This window comes from Alternaria novae-zelandiae (assembly GCF_023758075.1).
Source record: "Alternaria novae-zelandiae strain BMP 2774 chromosome Unknown scaffold_1, whole genome shotgun sequence".
Lineage (NCBI taxonomy): Eukaryota > Fungi > Ascomycota > Dothideomycetes > Pleosporales > Pleosporaceae > Alternaria > Alternaria novae-zelandiae.
Window position 1 is genome coordinate 2,432,415 of NW_026056961.1, and position 16,786 is coordinate 2,449,200.

General features: G+C 52.3%; 9 protein-coding genes across 9 annotated transcripts; 5 read left to right on the top strand and 4 right to left on the bottom strand.

Annotated features, from left to right (window-relative positions):
- Positions 1-147: 147 nt before the first annotated feature.
- J4E88_000786 (uncharacterized protein) lies at positions 148-1,026 on the top strand (the record flags this gene model as incomplete). Its single annotated transcript, XM_049394460.1, has 1 exon — positions 148-1,026. The coding sequence occupies one exon, from the start codon at positions 148-150 to the stop codon at positions 1,024-1,026; it is 879 nt and encodes a 292-aa protein (XP_049260289.1).
- A 333-nt stretch (positions 1,027-1,359) lies between these two features.
- Positions 1,360-2,373, top strand: J4E88_000787 (uncharacterized protein; the record flags this gene model as incomplete). The annotated part of the gene is made up of 1 exon (XM_049394461.1): positions 1,360-2,373. One exon carries the CDS (start codon positions 1,360-1,362, stop codon positions 2,371-2,373), a length of 1,014 nt encoding a protein of 337 aa, XP_049260290.1.
- Positions 2,374-2,467: 94 nt separating this feature from the next.
- Positions 2,468-3,352, bottom strand: J4E88_000788 (uncharacterized protein; the record flags this gene model as incomplete). The annotated part of the gene is made up of 3 exons (XM_049394462.1): positions 2,468-3,144; positions 3,195-3,260; positions 3,313-3,352. 3 exons carry the CDS (start codon positions 3,350-3,352, stop codon positions 2,468-2,470), a joined length of 783 nt encoding a protein of 260 aa, XP_049260291.1.
- Positions 3,353-4,100: 748 nt separating this feature from the next.
- Positions 4,101-6,855, top strand: J4E88_000789 (uncharacterized protein; the record flags this gene model as incomplete). The annotated part of the gene is made up of 5 exons (XM_049394463.1): positions 4,101-4,299; positions 4,349-4,807; positions 4,888-5,042; positions 5,088-5,133; positions 5,204-6,855. 5 exons carry the CDS (start codon positions 4,101-4,103, stop codon positions 6,853-6,855), a joined length of 2,511 nt encoding a protein of 836 aa, XP_049260292.1.
- A 381-nt stretch (positions 6,856-7,236) lies between these two features.
- On the bottom strand, positions 7,237-8,184 carry J4E88_000790 (uncharacterized protein; the record flags this gene model as incomplete). Its single annotated transcript, XM_049394464.1, has 1 exon — positions 7,237-8,184. The coding sequence occupies one exon, from the start codon at positions 8,182-8,184 to the stop codon at positions 7,237-7,239; it is 948 nt and encodes a 315-aa protein (XP_049260293.1).
- A 913-nt stretch (positions 8,185-9,097) lies between these two features.
- J4E88_000791 (uncharacterized protein) lies at positions 9,098-10,684 on the top strand (the record flags this gene model as incomplete). Its single annotated transcript, XM_049394465.1, has 1 exon — positions 9,098-10,684. The coding sequence occupies one exon, from the start codon at positions 9,098-9,100 to the stop codon at positions 10,682-10,684; it is 1,587 nt and encodes a 528-aa protein (XP_049260294.1).
- A 470-nt stretch (positions 10,685-11,154) lies between these two features.
- On the bottom strand, positions 11,155-11,634 carry J4E88_000792 (uncharacterized protein; the record flags this gene model as incomplete). The annotated part of the gene is made up of 2 exons (XM_049394466.1): positions 11,155-11,313; positions 11,383-11,634. The coding sequence occupies 2 exons, from the start codon at positions 11,632-11,634 to the stop codon at positions 11,155-11,157; spliced, it is 411 nt and encodes a 136-aa protein (XP_049260295.1).
- Positions 11,635-12,249: 615 nt separating this feature from the next.
- On the bottom strand, positions 12,250-13,961 carry J4E88_000793 (uncharacterized protein; the record flags this gene model as incomplete). The annotated part of the gene is made up of 2 exons (XM_049394467.1): positions 12,250-13,448; positions 13,505-13,961. The coding sequence occupies 2 exons, from the start codon at positions 13,959-13,961 to the stop codon at positions 12,250-12,252; spliced, it is 1,656 nt and encodes a 551-aa protein (XP_049260296.1).
- Positions 13,962-15,001: 1,040 nt separating this feature from the next.
- Positions 15,002-16,670, top strand: J4E88_000794 (uncharacterized protein; the record flags this gene model as incomplete). Its single annotated transcript, XM_049394468.1, has 3 exons — positions 15,002-15,078; positions 15,129-15,499; positions 15,550-16,670. The coding sequence occupies 3 exons, from the start codon at positions 15,002-15,004 to the stop codon at positions 16,668-16,670; spliced, it is 1,569 nt and encodes a 522-aa protein (XP_049260297.1).
- Between the last annotated feature and the right edge of the window lie 116 nt (positions 16,671-16,786).

Genomic DNA, 16,786 nt, shown 5'->3' on the forward strand with positions numbered 1-16,786 from the left:
CCAGTGTTCCTTTAGGACTGTCTCTTCTTCCCGAGTCAAGCAATTCACAGACGACACTCAAGCAATCACCTTCCGCCCACCACCCTGGCTGCTACAACCAGTCCTCATCAGTCAAGCTCATAGCTCAAATACCACCGAGACGACGACATGGCTCCTACCAAGAAACGCGCCTCGTCGCCGGCAAAAGGTATTCGCTCCTCGAAGCGCTTGAAGGTCCAGACACCAAAGGCTCGGCCTACGATCTCGACTATTCCCACTCAGGACGGATGCGCATTTCTAAACCTTCCGCGAGAGATCAGAAACCAAGTCTACATGGAATCGCTCAAGGGGCTGGACCTTACATTCCGCGTGAATAAGCTCATCATTGCTGCGACACCAAACTCCGAAGGCTACATCAGACACCCGGGACTAACTAAACGTGGCCTCCCGCTATGGTCACTGTCAAGTCAACAGATTTGTTACGAAGTCCTGGACTTGATCGCACGTAACTACACGTTCCAACCTTATGGGCGCCCAAGAATTGCAGAAATTCAAATGGACGAAGGAGTCCCGAACACGCTAGTTTTCAGTGAAGGTGGCGTAGGAAACATCAAGTTATGGCCTTCCTTTGACCGTACCGCTAGAAGCACTGGTGTCGTTGGCGACCAGTCTGTACCTTTCCTCAAGTTAATGGACAGCCTCTCCCTGAAGGATGCGTATCTGGGGATAGTTTGGCAATATGCTCACGAGCGGGGAGACCCAAAGGATAACGATCCCACGGATCTGACTGAAGAATGGGGAAAAGATTGGCAAGGGATGTTTCGCAAAGTCAAGGTCAATGTTATGATCAGAGGTCTCAAGAAGGATACTACACCATTGTGGATTATGGATGAGGCGGAGAAGTTTGCACTGAGACTAGTCGGTACTGGTGGAGCTGTGGTGTGGGAGGATCCAACTGATATGGTTCGGGTGTTCTGGAGGTTTATGTCAGGGTGGTACAAGCAAAAGGCGTGGGTAGGACGTCTCACCGTCGAGCGGAAGGTGTGAGCAAACGCATTCGAGAAGAACACATAATCATTCCTGGTATCTCATGGCCCCACCGTTCAAGGCAGTCATCAGAACGGTTTCAATAGTCGAGGGCTGTTCGCTGCAGTTCCAGCCAATATAGTCGTCCATACCTAGGTATCGAGGCCTCGGTCTTCGTCAGAGACACGACGCTAGCCACATCCAGTTAGCTCTATGTCAATACGACAGCTACTTAGACTTCGATCCCACTCGTGAGGCCATGTTTTCTTATCTCTACAGCATCGCCTTCGTAGCGGCGTACTTTCATCTCGCCCCTTCCTGTCAGGCTCTCGCCAGATAGTAACACCTCCCAACATGCATCTCCGCAACGCAAAACGCTACTCACCCGACGACGGACCCTACGTCCCCCGTAAGCGCCGCCAACGCAGCACAAAAGAGGATCTTGAACGATCAAGACTCATCACCACTCAGAATGAGCAGTCACCAATCTTCACTCGCCTGCCCCGCGAATTGCGCGACATGATCTGGGAGCACGCATTCGGCTCCGATGAAACTACCTTTCATTACCGTAACCTCGCCATCGATGCCAAAAACCGAAAGTACCCCTCGAGCTGTCTCGATGACCACTATATGGGCCTTCCCGAATGGCTACTTTCGTGCAAAACGATTCTTGGGGAAGCGCTTGAACTCTTCTACAGGACGCAGACATATGTCCCAACCACACAATATGGAAGAACAAAACGAAGAGTAAGCCTAACACCAAAAGTTCGCCGCAGAGTTTTCAGTGCGAAATCATGTTATCGTGCACCGCCAAACCCGGTGGACCGCAGCGAGTATAAAAACACACTTCTCTTCAACAACAGCATCAAGAACGTCGAAATGACATGGAAAGTCACGTTGAATTGGCAAGGGGCTACAGGCGCCGCGAAAGATCTGTGGTTTGCGCCGGACGAGGTCGACACCATGTTTGTGCGATACCTGCAGCGACTCCGACCAGATCTCAAAGACGTTAAATTCGTCTGTGAAGTGGCATTCTTCTGCCAGGTGTGCAGTTATGTGCGTACGGAAGCGGACCCACACGACAGGGAGAGAAGGAAAAAGCGGAGAAAGAGCCTAGATGGCAAGATAGAAGGACTTCGTGGGCGTTGCAGAGGCCTGACTGTTGGACTTCAGAGTAACGTGTGCGAGCACTGCGAATTGGACAGTTCGGATCAACTTTTCGAGGAAAAAGCGACGGTGGAAGTGTGGGCGAAGGGTATCGTTGGTAGTGATGCGGAGGTGCACGAATGCGATGATACGAGAGACACGTCCTACTATGAGAAGGGAACAGTCTTGAGGACTATCAGGGTCTCCACGCAGAGACTATGAATGCGCGGTAGTGCAGCGTCTATACTTGGGGGCCGAAAACAGCGAAGAAAGTCAGGTAATCCACTGCCAATACTAAATATCAGCAAACAAATCATCATACCCTCCCCGCCATCCCCCCTTTACTCCCCTCATCCGCCCCATCCCCAACCCCCTGCTGTTCAGGCGCCCACGTCCCATCCTCCACACTCCTAACCAACTCATGCACATCAAGTCTCAAATCCACAATCTCCCTCCCATTAACAAGATCATTCTCATCCGCCCTCTTCCCCGCCTCCTCCTCGTCCCTCGCAATCCCCGCCTTAACATGCCGATGCACCAACCTCTTCCTCGCAACATCAAAGTCCACATCCACGAACCAAAGCTCATCCATGAGCTTCGCAGCTTCGTTCCAAGGCGCCTTGTTCAGAGAACAGTAGTTACCCTCGAAAATGACGATGCGGACGGATGGCGCGATGGCGATGTCGTTTTCAACGGGGTCTTTGAGCGCGTGGTCGAAACTGGGGGCGTAGAGTGTGGAGCTCTCTGGACATATCGGGTCTCGTAGCTTCTTCACCAGGCTGTGGAAGGAGTCGCCGTCGAATGTGAATGCCGCGCCTCGTCTCGCGTGGGCGCTGTCTGGATCGGGCATTGCGTCCAGCTGTTGCCGCGAGAGGTGGAAGCCGTCCATTGGTATGAAGGCTGAGAGTGGGTTGCTATTAGCGGTACCAGGCGATTGCTGTGCATGTTTCTCGTTGAGTTTGGTTGAGACGATGGCTGCTAGTGTTGTTTTGCCTAGGCGTGGTCAGCGGGTTGGAGGGTTGAGGTTCGTGCGTGTACTGTACCGGATCCTGGGATACCCGATACGGCGATTAGCAAGCGCTTTGATGCAGGGACATCTTGATATTGGTCTGCGGTCTCGTCAACACGTGTCTCTTGTTTCCAACCCGTAATATCACATACCCCAGACCTTGTTTACTAGGCGCTCTACTTGTTCTTCCATGTTGATGTAGTCTGTCTTGAAATGACTCCAAAAAAACTGTCCTGTGTCAAAAGTCGCGTAAAAGTCTTTATATCTTGCTATCCTGGAGTCGATCGGGATCGCCAGCATCCAAGGCGGGATGGCTGGCTTTTAGTTCGCTCATCCGCATTTGCAGATTGTGGGGGCTCGGCGGCGTGAGTGGACCGCTGACGTCGCGCGGGAGGTTGGCGGGTTGGAATAGCTGGCATCCTTGTTATCCTTTCAGCCCTGTATCATGTTTTGGCGTCAGGAGTAGGTGTTATTCTGTGTAATGTGTACTACCTAGTTATGCTTCGAAATGCATCCTGGAAAGGTTGAAGTTTCTGTGGCATGATAGGTACCGAATGAATGCATTCGTAGTAACATCCGGACGACCAGTCGCTGTAACTGACCCGAAACCCATCGCAGGCGAATACAGCTGTAGATCTTTCGGACGATGAGTAAAGCGAATTGTGATTCTTATCGCGTGCGACTGATTGAAGATGGAAGTAGAGTTCTTTTGGCCATGGCGTAGCGCGTCATCCAATCACAACGCAGCAGGAACCAAGGCCGCTCTGTCTGGGCAAATAAGTCCGATATAGCCGGCGCATTGCTGTCGCTGTCAGCTAAGAGCTAAGTCAACGTAGCAGAGATATGCCCCGAAGCCTCGCGCCACCGCAGTCGTCCCGAAGAGCTTGAGAGCAATTGGTCAAACGCGTCGTGAAACGCGTCGTACCCGTTCGACGTCATTATGCTCCCGCCAGCCCTCCTCGCGCTCCTCTTCACGCTTCTCCCACACGCGTCCGCCGCCGACCACAAGGTGCCGACTAGCAACGAGTCGCTACTATGGGGTCCTTATCGTCCGAATCTGTATCTAGGCTTGCGCGCCCGCATGCCCAAAAGTCTCATTGCGGGCGTCATGTGGGGGAAGCTGGAAGATGTAGAGACGAGTAAGTAGACACTTTGAGGATATGCGTACAGCGCTGACTAGTTCTATAGCACTCCGACATGACGTGAACCAGAGCGACGGCATGGCCAAGTACGGTTGGATCTCATACGATACACGAGAAGGCGGCCGACAAATGATAGAAGACGTCGGAAACAAGATAAACCTCGTAACCGAGTTCATAAAGCACTCTGAAGACCAGAGCCAGGGGAATTGGGGTTTGCGCATCAAGGGCATGCCTAGGCCTGATGCGCCCAAAGACCTCAAGACTGCCGTGGTCTTCTACATTGGCATGGAGGCCATGGAAGTCTGTGCCAACTGCAAGCTCGAGGCGCGTCAACAGTTTGAGGCCGATGGAAAGACGGTCCAAGCTGTGAATATGAATATTGCGCATCCGAAGTTGGGTAATGCGGGTATTCATATCCCTGTACCCATCAATGCAGATGAGAAACGTGAAATAGCGTATATCAAGACGCTGAACGTTACGGAAGATAGGCTGTGGCAAGGCAAATGTAAGTACAATGAATGTCATGATATCTTCAATCCCATCTACCTGTGCTTCGAACCTCCCCATCGTGTCATGAACAACCAGCTGATGAGCATGTGCAAGAAGCCACCTTCTTGGAGTCGCTGAAGGACCAAACGAAAGACCGCACCGAGCCAGGACCAAATGATATCGTACTGCGCGACGCTCCGGGCAACGGCAATTTACAGTTAGTGCAGATGGTGTGCCATGGGGAGTTCGAGGTCAGCACCACGATCATATGTTAAACTGCGACTAACCTCAAGCAGTTCGACATCCTGTACTCGAGTGATACTGCGAAGCGAGCCATGACCTGTGAGTACTCACCTCCGCCATTCTATACGAAGAAGCGCGTCCATGAACCAGATATGCTAATGCCTTCCAGCCGCCGGTCTTACCACCAGTCTAGAGGAAACCCTCGCATCCTTCGCCAAGAACTTCGACGCAGTGTTCACCCCAAAAACGCCCTTCACCACCGTCATGCACCGCGCCTTCTCTCGGAATACTTTCTCCAACCTGCTAGGTGGACTAGGCTACTTCACCGGCACTGCCAAGGTCGACACGTCGAAGAAGGCCATATACGCTGAGACCACTGCAAACTTCTGGCAGAAGTCGGTCGACGCGAAGAAGCATACAACACCGGAGACGAAAGGCCCGTATGAGCTTCTCACTCACACACCATCTCGTGCAGCCTTTCCAAGGGGCTTCCTATGGGATGAAGGGTTTCATCTCCTTCTTGTCATCGAGTGGGATGCTGATCTCGCTCTCGAGGTGATACGCGACTGGCTCTTAAACCTCATGGACGATGATGGCTGGATAGCAAGAGAGCAGATCCTAGGCGCGGAAGCCGAGGGTGCCACGCCTGCTGAATTCATCACCCAATTTCCACACATTGCGAATCCGCCAACGATGTTTCTGGTCATCTCAAAGTTCATCGATATGCTGAAAGGGACGACAAAATATCATGGTCACGACTCCTTGTACCTCGCCAAAGCAGAGACTGGGAAAGCTTTGGTGACGAAGATGTATCCGTACCTCAAGAAGCACTACGACTGGTTCCGGAAGTCGCAATCTGGAGATGTGGAGGCCCATTCCATTCCATCGGCCAACTTGAATGAGGGCTACCGATGGCGTGGCCGGACACCAGGAACGAACTTCGCCAGCGGACTGGATGATTACCCTCGAGCGGAGCCTCCCGACATCACCGAGTTGCATCTGGACGCCTTGTGCTGGGTGGGCGTAATGGCACGAACACTAGAACGCATTGCGTTCTTCACCGAAAACGCCCACGACGCGCTCACATACCAGAACCACATCCGCGGCGTCAAAACTAACATCGACACGATACACTGGTCCAAAGAACCAAACACCTACTGCGACGCCGTAGTCCGCAACGACCTACACACCCACGCCTGCCACAAAGGCTACATCTCCATCTTCCCCCTACTCACCGGCTTCACCGACCCCTCCCACCCACATCTCCCCGCCATGCTAACCCTCCTCCGCGACCCCAACCACCTCTGGACCGACTTCGGCGTCCGCAGTCTAAGCCCCGAAGACGACGCCTACGGCAAAGACGACAACTACTGGCGCTCGCCCATGTGGATAAACATCAACTACCTCCTCCTCACCAACCTCCTCGACCTCGCCCAAATCCCCGGCCCCTCACAACAACGCTGCCGCGAAATCTACATCGAACTCCGCAGCAACATCGTCCACACCGTGTTCAACTCGTACCTCCAAACAGGCTATATCTGGGAACAATACGACCCTGTCAAAGGTGATGGACAACGTACCCAGCACTTCACGGGCTGGTCGGCGTTGGTGGTCAAGATCATGGCTATGCCTGATTTGGAGAGGGATGATGGCGTCACGGAGAAGGTGAAGGGGTATTATGAGGAGGCGAAGAAGCAGGCGGGGATGAATCAGAGGACGGGGGCGGGGAGTGTGGTGTTTGCGGTGGTGTTTATGGGGTTTGTGTACGTGACTAGGAGGAGGTTTGCGGGGACTTTGAGGGGGTTGCGGAGGGGGAAGTGAGGGTAGTTATGGAAGAGGAGGTGTTGTTACGCTTTCTGTGGACAGTGATGGTGGTAGAGGGGGGTCACAGGACTCGGCTGCTCGTATTATACCTATACATTCTTAGCTCTACGGTCCTTCCAAGGAGACCACCGATGAGAACTACGCGGTGCATGTAGGTTGTTCAATTTGGAGCCAGGGCTTAAATTCTTCCAAAGCTAGGAATATCTGGTAAGAGACACCACAGGAGAGATGCGGCCGTACGCGCGTATGTCTGTAATGGTATGAAGTGGAAAAGACTGAGACTATTAGAAGGAGCTCAAATTTACTGTATTGATGTTGATGACTATTGCAAGGCCAGTACCAATTGCCAATGTTGTTCAGTGCTCCTATGCGACATGTTTAGCCGAGTCTTTGCGCCTCGCATATGGCCCTAAAGTACTTTCCCGGAGGAGTTCCATTCTTCCAATTGCTCCTTCCGTCATTCTCGTTCTTCAGTAAGAAGCGCGTGCTTCCGCCAACCAATTCCCTCGCCCATGCCTCAATCGACTGACATAAGTCGGCGAAATATTGTCTCTTGTGCTCGAGCTTAGGCTCAGCCCAAGCTCGTGCGTTATCCAAAAGCTTTCCGTTCTCCTGAAAACCGTGAGGGACTTTGATTTCCACTGACATGCTTCTGCACCGTCCGCGAAGCTGTTTGAACCGATCACGTACATCGGGGTTCCGCACAGGGACCTTACTGTGCCACTTTGGTACCTGGCTTGGATCCATGCGAGGTCCTTCCGGATTATTAGAGAATACCTCACAGCGTACGTCCAGTTCCGGCGGATTCCATAACGCAAGACACTTCAGAAACGTATCGTTATATCCGGGATGCCAGGAACTTGGTAATGGAAAGGAATTTCCGACCACTTCGAGTGGCTCGTTGAGTTTTACGTGACGTATATTTTGGTTGAGTACCAGGGGGTTCCTCCGGGTGGGCGAAAGTTTCCATTGGGCGTATGGCGCAAGGTCGATGTGCTCAAAGCACTGCGTTCGGTGGAAGACTTCGAGTGCTTCAGACAGAATCGTCTGGCTAGATAGCATCCACATCGGAAGACCGTCTTCCTGATCACAGTACACGCGACCCGGCGCGTAGATTGGAAGCATTATGAGCTTCGTCTCGCCGAAACTCAATATGCGCATCATGTCGGCACCCAGGGCATACTCGTAGATCTGGTCGCGCAATTCGCGTGGTAGACGAGCGAGCGGGGAGGGGTTGCCGGAATACTGCTTGGTAGATGCCGTAGTCGTTAGACTCTGGAGCGGGTCGGATATGCCGTTGTAGGACTTGTCATTGCGGAGAAGCATGGAGAAAGGTTCGAAAATAGGAGAAGATGAGGAATGGGTAAGTGTGATCTCCAGCGGATGCTCAAACTCACTTCTGCGAGTCTATTCAGCAACAGAGATCTGTGTCTGTCTATCTGATTTATGCCGTCACAATTATCAGGGCAGGTCAGGTGCTTCCACCGTTGTCTCAGCAGCAATGCCAAGCTTTGACGCAGGAGACTTCATTTTGCGATAGCACCGAGCAACGCGTAGGAAAAGGGCAATGATCGACAAAGAACCATGACCGACAAGAGACCGTGCTTCCTCATCTGGTGCTTCCGAAACCACAAGGAATGCGAGAATGTTCGATGATGGGGGCGCATTCTGGAGAGGCCATGGCTCTCGGTAGGACCTCGGGACCCATCCCACACGGCACCTCGATGGCACTTGCGTGGGAATATACCTACCTAGGTAGGTACACACTCACACGCCGTCGTCTATCCAACTCATCGTAAGTGGTTGCTCGTCGCTGGCAGATTCATATGTGATACCAGCGTATCGCATCTTCGTTTGATCAAGTAAGAGGCGTGTATGCTATGCAGTTTACGACCCCACACGAGTTGTCGTGAATACTGATGTACGTTGGTTTTGTTCATCGCTGCTCACATGGCCCCAGGGGTATGCTGCATTACACAATGTCGCAGTTTCGGCTACACCTTGAATGAGAATCTCAGAACTTGCCACTTCACGACTGTACATTGGTAGTACCAGGCGATTCTAAGGTTGGTGTTACCCTGAACCAAAGTTGGGTTGTCACGTGATCCGCTGATGCCTGTCGATCCATAGATGTCCCGACTGCACTTAAACCATCGATTCCCATCAGTTTTCCATCATCATTTCCATATCCACCATCAATCTACTATTACCTGGAATTACCGCTGTCATACTTCTCACAATGTTGGACCAACTGCAGTCACCTCTATTCCGCCTCCCCCGGGAATTGCGCGACAATATTTACGAACATTATGCGCACGATGAAAATGGCGTTTTCTACGACTATGCCTCGGACAAGCTTCGGTACGAAACCCAAGAAAAACATCAGGAGATGACTGCGCTGACACGCTGCTGCAAGCAAGCAGCTGAGGAGATGAAGGATGCGGCCATGCGAGCCAACACCTTAACTTTCTTCCCTGTGCGTTCTGATCAAGACTGCATCAGCGTAAAGGATCTTGACTCCAAAGCTGGACGACTTGAGCGACTGACACAAAGCGCGAGGCGTATGAAGATGCACATGCTGCACTTCGTGGCCAAGGGCGAATGCGTCACCCCCGAGATGGTGGATCAGGTGGCTACCCGCTTTCCCGGCATTTCCCGCTGCTATCGAAAAGCATACAGTGCAATAAAGGAAGGGAATGAGCTATACACCACGTTTGGAGTCAATCAAACCGACTATAGTTGGCGGTGGCAGACGTCGGCAACTTTCTGCGACGCTTTGCAATACACATTAGAGCTCGCATCCTCGCATCCCAAATTCGATCACTTCATAGCCGAGTCCATCGTTAGCCCGTATACCAGTCGCGGCATGATGCCTCCATTCACACCTGGATGCCAGAACGCCCTTCTCACGTGGAAGCCGGACCTGGCGCTGATTCCGACCGAGACTGATCTTGCTCTCGAGTCTTTTCTAGCCGACCCCCTCCCCCGAGATACTGATCGCCGTGTGACATGGGACGAGCCTATCGTACCTTTAGCTTGGTACTTCTCTGCTACAACTGTTGCAGTCGATTACCTCAAAAGGTTGCCCCAGAGTACTCGATTGCGCATACGACTTCCTTTCATCATCCGGGAGAACAAATTGGCCGTAGCTTACCCCGAGTCACACGCAAGATCTCTTGAACCCTACCTCTGCGAGAATAAAAACCTCCGGATTGACTTGCACGTGGGGTGTTGGACAAACCTTACACACCCATTCTGGCTACATTCGCCTTTCGACGACCAAAACCCGAACGAAGGTATAATATCGAAGGTAGAATTGCTACGCCCGTTTGCAGACTTCTTGGACGAGGTTCTTTCTACCTTCGATCGCATCCCGCACCCCGAGGCTCTCAGCATTCATATCGAGGGTCATCAAGACGAAAGCCTCATCGCATGGGAGACGTTTAAGCATGCAGCTAGCCTTCAAGAGGCCATGCTCAAGTCTGACTATATGCAAGGACATGACGATGTACAACTCAGTGAGCTGTACGATCCACTGTACTGGGGTATATCTTTGGGCGAAACGGCACTGAAGGATAGATTCCAATTGCCTCATCATCTACCGGACTCATTCTACGCGGTAGTCCGACAGATCACCGAAGGTTCTGGCTCCATCCACTTCGATGGAGACGCTGGTACTCCTTGGGATGCTAGAAGCATGATAGAAGCCCGGAAGCACTGGACACCGCAGCAATTCCTCGACGAGTGGGACGCCGAAATTTTCAGCAGATCCGTGTCACGACCGCCAGGAGGCGTAGCAGCTTTCAAGCAAATGTATAGGCTGTAAGAGCATCGACATCTTGCTTTATCGTGAATATGGCACTCTTGACATCAGATGACACCGCTTCGTTCTTTCCCACTATTGGTACCACGAAAGTGGGTTTCCCAGGTGACCAATGTGCGTTTTGTGGACTATCAGTAGTTATTATGCGTGTCAAATTTCATCCAATACAAAATACAAATAGCTTCACGGTGTTTAAAACTTGACGTACCGCTTGTTTATGCATGACACCTTATAGATCTAACGCAATAGACATAGAGTGAAAGTCTAACGAAGCAATATCCTACCCAGCTGGGTAAATCGATGCTAGCAAAAGAGTAGCGAGAATGTAACGCCGCTGACTAACGTAACGCGTGATGCAAACATGATGAACCAAAAATCGTTGCGACGACCACACTCAATATATTTATGTATATACACGCTCCGCCACTCTTTGATTCGTCCAGATTGTCGCTCATGACACGAGTGATCTACCATCATTCCCACTTGCAAGCACCCTTGTACCCATCCGCTTGAGCAGCGGAGAGATAACGGCACACATTGTACGTATCAGTCTCCTTGTAGTAAACCACCGCCAGCGCACCACCATTACCAGCAGGCCACTTGCTTCCCTGCGACCACTGCGGGATCGAGACCTAGAACGCAAAAACAAGACTAGTCAGATACCATTTTATCAAGCCAAGCTGTATGATCATAGTACTCACCCATTTGTACGTATCATCCGAGTTAGAAGGGCAGAGCTTCTTGTCATCAGGCGCAGTGAAGGAGCGCGATGCTTCGGGGATTTCTTGCGTAGTCGCCCAGGACTTGACGACGATATCTTGGAGTTGGGTTGCTGTCATGGGGATGTAGGTGCCGTCGTACTGCTGGCAGGCAACATTGGAGAAGCCGTTGAACTTTGCGGCCATGGTTGCGGCGGCAAAGAACGCGGCGGGGAGGAGGTACTGGAGTTGCATCTTGGGATATCTGTTGAGGTTGGAGAATGAAGTTTGAAGTGGTGATGTGCGACTGTAGATCTAGAGTGATGAAGCAAAAAACGGAGGATGTGAAGATCTTTATGTATTCATCATTGTACCTGCGTATTGTAGGGCCGAGATATTTAATATTTGCTCATGCGCTGAATTGCTAAGAGATGCGCATACGTCAGATGCACTGTGCTATGCTGCGCTGCGCTGGAAACGCGGTCAGTCATTTTACCAGGTAAGCCTAGATGCGAGAAACACCGAATACGCAGATATCGCATCAATCATCGTAAGATTTGGCACATGGGAGAGCTCAAACAACCACTCGATTAGCGCACGAGATTTCGACACGGAGAAATTCAATGCGATGATGCGGTGAACTTGGCTGACAGAACGCTTACAGAAGAGCGGATTGTGTGCGTATGTACATGATACCCAGCCGGAGGTTTGGCGTCGGACCGAAAATATAGTGATGTTCATTCATTGTGCTTCATAAACATCCGTAGTACGTCGCAAAGGAGATGTCCAGACCGCTAGAAAGGTGGCTGAGCCGGCTAATCAAGCGTGGCTGGAAAGACAGAAACGCGCCGAATTGAGGCCGGTCGCACACTACGCGATCACACCAATCCTGTCAACATCCGGCGCGTACGCACTTCCAACACCAGAGATGGTGATGGTATTGGTACCCGTGGTGCTGAAACCCGACAACTCGACGCCGTAGTTCTTATATACATCTTTGTCCCAGTTGTATCCGCTCAGAGGGAAGCTGACGGTCTTTGCCGCACCTCCGTTCACGCTAATCGCTGCGACGCGCTCGTTGCTGCCGCCCATGTAGTCGACCTGGCCGTTGATGTAGTCAAAGTACACTGTCTGTGTCGCTTTGGAGGTGCGGATGTTGGAGAGCGTTACGCGACCGTTTGACGAGCCGCCCAGGTTGCCGACTTTGTTGGACGAGGTGCAGCCGGAGCAGGACTGGGTGGATGCTCCCGAGGAGAGGGAGCCTGTCGATGCAGAGACGTACTTGTAAGTAGGTTTGGCAGCTGTCGAGCGGCGAATGTTCGAGAGGCGGATGGCGAGAGATCCGTGCGCTTTGACCTGCTTGGAGAGGGAAGCCTCGCTGACAGTCTTACCCGTCCAGAGATCTTTGATAGATGCCGATGCGATGTCGAGTTCGGAAAGCTGCAGGCTCAGCGTACGCGCAGTGTTGCTGAGGTCTACGACCAAGACGGCCATGTCTCCATTGGCGAGGTCGCCAGCCCAAAGGTCGCGATCTCCGCTCCAACGCTGACGGAGAGTGACCGGCTTGACGGCGGAGTCCTGGTTGATCGCAATCAGGTCTTTGTTTTGCAGAACAGCGACGAGTTCATTTGACAGAGCCGCTACGTCGGTCGAGACCATGAGCGCCGACTTCAGCATAGCCCACGCAGCGAAATGCGTAGCTTGCTCGTCGAATGTCATACCAGAGTTGCCGACCATGAGCAGATCAGCATCGGCGATGTGTCCTGGAGCGACCAGACCGGACTTGGCGATGTGCACAGCTTGGTTGTAGATGCGGAACATGGACGCCCAACCTGATGTAATATCGTCCGATAGTCGGAAGGATGTCGAGATGGGCTTCGTCCACTGAGCAGGTCCCTGGAGGCCAGTAGAGGTTGTGAATGGCACGCCCCATTGACAGATTAACATCCCTGGGATGCCAACTCGTTGCAGTTCCTTCCACATGACACCGAAGCGGGTGACAAAATCGGTTCTGGCGTTCTTGGGAGCATTCTGGCTAGCTGCAGGCCCGTCGGCATAGCAGTTGTCATCTGGAAGGCTGTCAGCTTGATGATCACAGTGCGCGACCACGTTCCTTCGGACATACACTTGACGTATTCAGTGTTCAGCGTCTTGAAGAAATCCGCGTCCGCAGCTTCATGACCTAATGAGCCCAAGACAGGGCTCGGCGCCTCTGGGTCGCACATTCTCACACCGGCATCCGAGTACATTGTCCATTTCATGCCCTTTGATCTTGCAAGGTCGCTCAAAGGCTTCAACCCACCCGGAAAGGCTTTCAGATCCACCTTCAGTGCACCGCTAGTAGCGTTCCGTTGTCCATCTCTTGAAGCCCATCCGCAATCGATCTGGAAGAACTTGTAGCCAGCATCGACGAAACCGCGACTCGCAAGCGAGTTAATGGTGGTGGTGATCTTCTGGGTGTTTGGGCTACATGACATCTGGTTGTAGGAGTTCCAACCCATAACAGGCGTCTGCTGGAACGACTGCGACGCGACATGGGTCGCTCCAGCGAGGGTCAGAAGAACAGAGTTGGTTAAGATCATGGTGTGTATGTCCTGGTCGATGTGCTTCCTACCCGTCTATACGAACATCCCGTCTCTTTATACTTTCGCATTTTGAGTTCATCATCAACACGAAGAAGCCGCGAGCGACCTTTTACCGGTGGAAGGAATGAGTTCGTGCGTATACCTCTCGTATGCCGGAAGTACTCCTCGAAGTGGAAGACCTTGCGCTCGACATGTTTGGATATGATGCGCAGATCAGGGGACTATGATGCGCGACTTCAAGTTTAGTCTATTTCTTCCGTGGAATATATTGGAGGAGAGGAGTACTGCGGGGAGTTCCCGAGGCTACCTCCCTCATTCGGCACTCGCGTGGTTGAATGCCCGGGAAGAGCCTGGGCATGATATACCGGCTGTATTGCCAGCTTTGTTTCAGAGGCTCGTACAAGAATGTTAAGGTTTTTGCAGCTTTCGTGTTGTGGCGTTGAACCTCAGCATCAGGCATCGATTTTCCCCACACTCGGCGCACCTTCCTCGCTACCCCGCGCTCGCTTCACCTTCCGTGCTCATCAGCCGACGCATCTTTCCGCCTTCCCTGAATAAGTATTCCGCGATGCATCATGTCCCTACTTGCAACCTCAACATCGCTGCATTCGCCTTACCACCCTTGCGCTTTGATCACTCATTGTCTCCTTGCTCGGCTAAAACGCCGCCATCGCCAATCACAGAGCTCAAGCGTGGACTGAGTGGGCCTTCGGCCTATGGGGTATGGGGTAGGTGATCAGAGTCTGGGGAAGCTCAGTGGATCTGGAGACGACCAGAGGCTTGTGAGGCTTGACAAGCTTCGCATAACGAGGATAATGATAAGCGGAGAAAATCCCGAGCCAGGGCTCATGCCCGGTATAAAGAGCTGATCGACGCTGCGACCCCGTTGCAGATGACAAAGTTTGGTACAGGCCCAGTGCATTGGACCGGCTATTGACATCTCTCGATTTGGGGTACCTCCTTCCACGACATCTCCTACTCCGCATCCACGATCACAAACTTCGTGACATCCGTAGCTGGGCAGGGAGTACGCGACCATGGCACGCAAATATCTTGGAGGCTCTGGTGAGCGGCTGACAGTATGGATTTCCATCGCTGCCAGTACGGTACTCGTGTAAGCTACGATCAAGACATCTTGCAACGCGGTTGTCTGACACTCATTAGCTTCTACGGTTACGATCAAGGTGTCTTCGGCAATGTCATCATCTCAGAGAACTTCCTCCATACCTTTGGCTACCCGTCTGCCAACATGCAAGGTGTGATGACGTCCATCTACAACATCGGCTGCTTCATCGGAGCAATGAGTACCATATGGACTGGCGACATTCTCGGACGCCCAAGGCAGATTCTCCTCGGTTCGACAATCATTGGCATCGGTGCAATCATTCAGACATGTAGTTGGACTGTAGCGAGCATGATGGTTGGGCGCATCGTGGCGGGGCTTGGTACTGGCATGAACACGGCAACGGCTGGAGTTTGGCAGGCTGAGACCAGTAAGATGAACAGTCGAGGAAAGCTCGTTATCATCCAGATGGGTACGGCATTTGCAACATACAGTGTGACATTTTGGCTAATTCGTCAACAGCGAACTGCATCACCGGCTTCAGCATCTCGAATTGGCTTACTCTCGGCTTTTCGTTCGCACCGCGCGATATCGCATGGCGTTTCCCGCTCGCGTTTCAGCTCTTCTTCACCCTATGCATCTACGCCATGTGCCCATTCCTACCAGACTCCCCTCGGTTGCTGATCCGCAAAGGCAAGATCGATGAAGCTTTGGAAGTTCTTGCTGCGCTCGAAGGCCATGGAGCGACCCCAGAATCACCCTCGGTTATCACGCAGTACAACATCATCAAGGACATCCTCGACCGCGAGCAAATGAACACGTACACATGGACGCAGCTCCTTACAGGCAAGGGCCCAAGCGGTGTGCTGCGACGCATGCTTCTGGGCGCATGGATGCAGGCCATGAACCAGATCTCCGGAATCAACGTTACGAGTTACTACATGTCTTATATCTTTATCAACGCCTTGGGGATATCCGAGCTACTATCGCGCATCCTCGCTGCTGCTGGGTCTGTCGACTATCTCATCTTTGCTTGCTTGGCATACTTCGTCATTGAGCGATATGGACGTCGCAAGGTCATGATGGTCTCGGCTGCGGCATGCTCCATTTGTTGGATCGTCATCGCAGCATCGCAGGGTCAGACCGAGAAAGGTGGCGACTCGTACAAGCTCGGCATCGTCGCTGTTGCGTTCTTCTTCGTATTCTTCGCCAGCTTTGGCATGGGCGTGCTAGGGGTGCCTTGGCTGTACCCGACCGAGATCAACGCGCTTGAGATGAGGACGAAAGGCGCTTCACTCGCGATGGCGACCAACTGGATCTGCAATTATGGTGTTGTACAAGCAACCCTTCCCGGTATTCAGAACCTAGGCTACAAGTTCTGGATCATCTGGGCAGTCATCTGCTTCTCCTTCATCCCGATCACGTACTTCCTCTACCCAGAGACGGCGAACCGGACGCTTGAAGATATCGATCGCTTCTTTGAAACGCAACCCGGTATCTTGATCCATCGGAACAAGCTCGCTATACAGCTACATCGCCCAGCCGAATTCATCGAAGCTGATGCCAGGATTGCTGCGCATGAAGAGGAGAAGTTTGAGAAGGGGCTCAGCACGGAGCATGTTGAGACAAAAGAGACAGTGTGATCGGAAGCGTAGATTCCACATATACGCGCCGAGTGACGCCCACTCTGCATATAGCAACCTACTTGCAAACAATCAGATAATGTCATGATAAAGATTGATCCATTACCTCGGGCGAA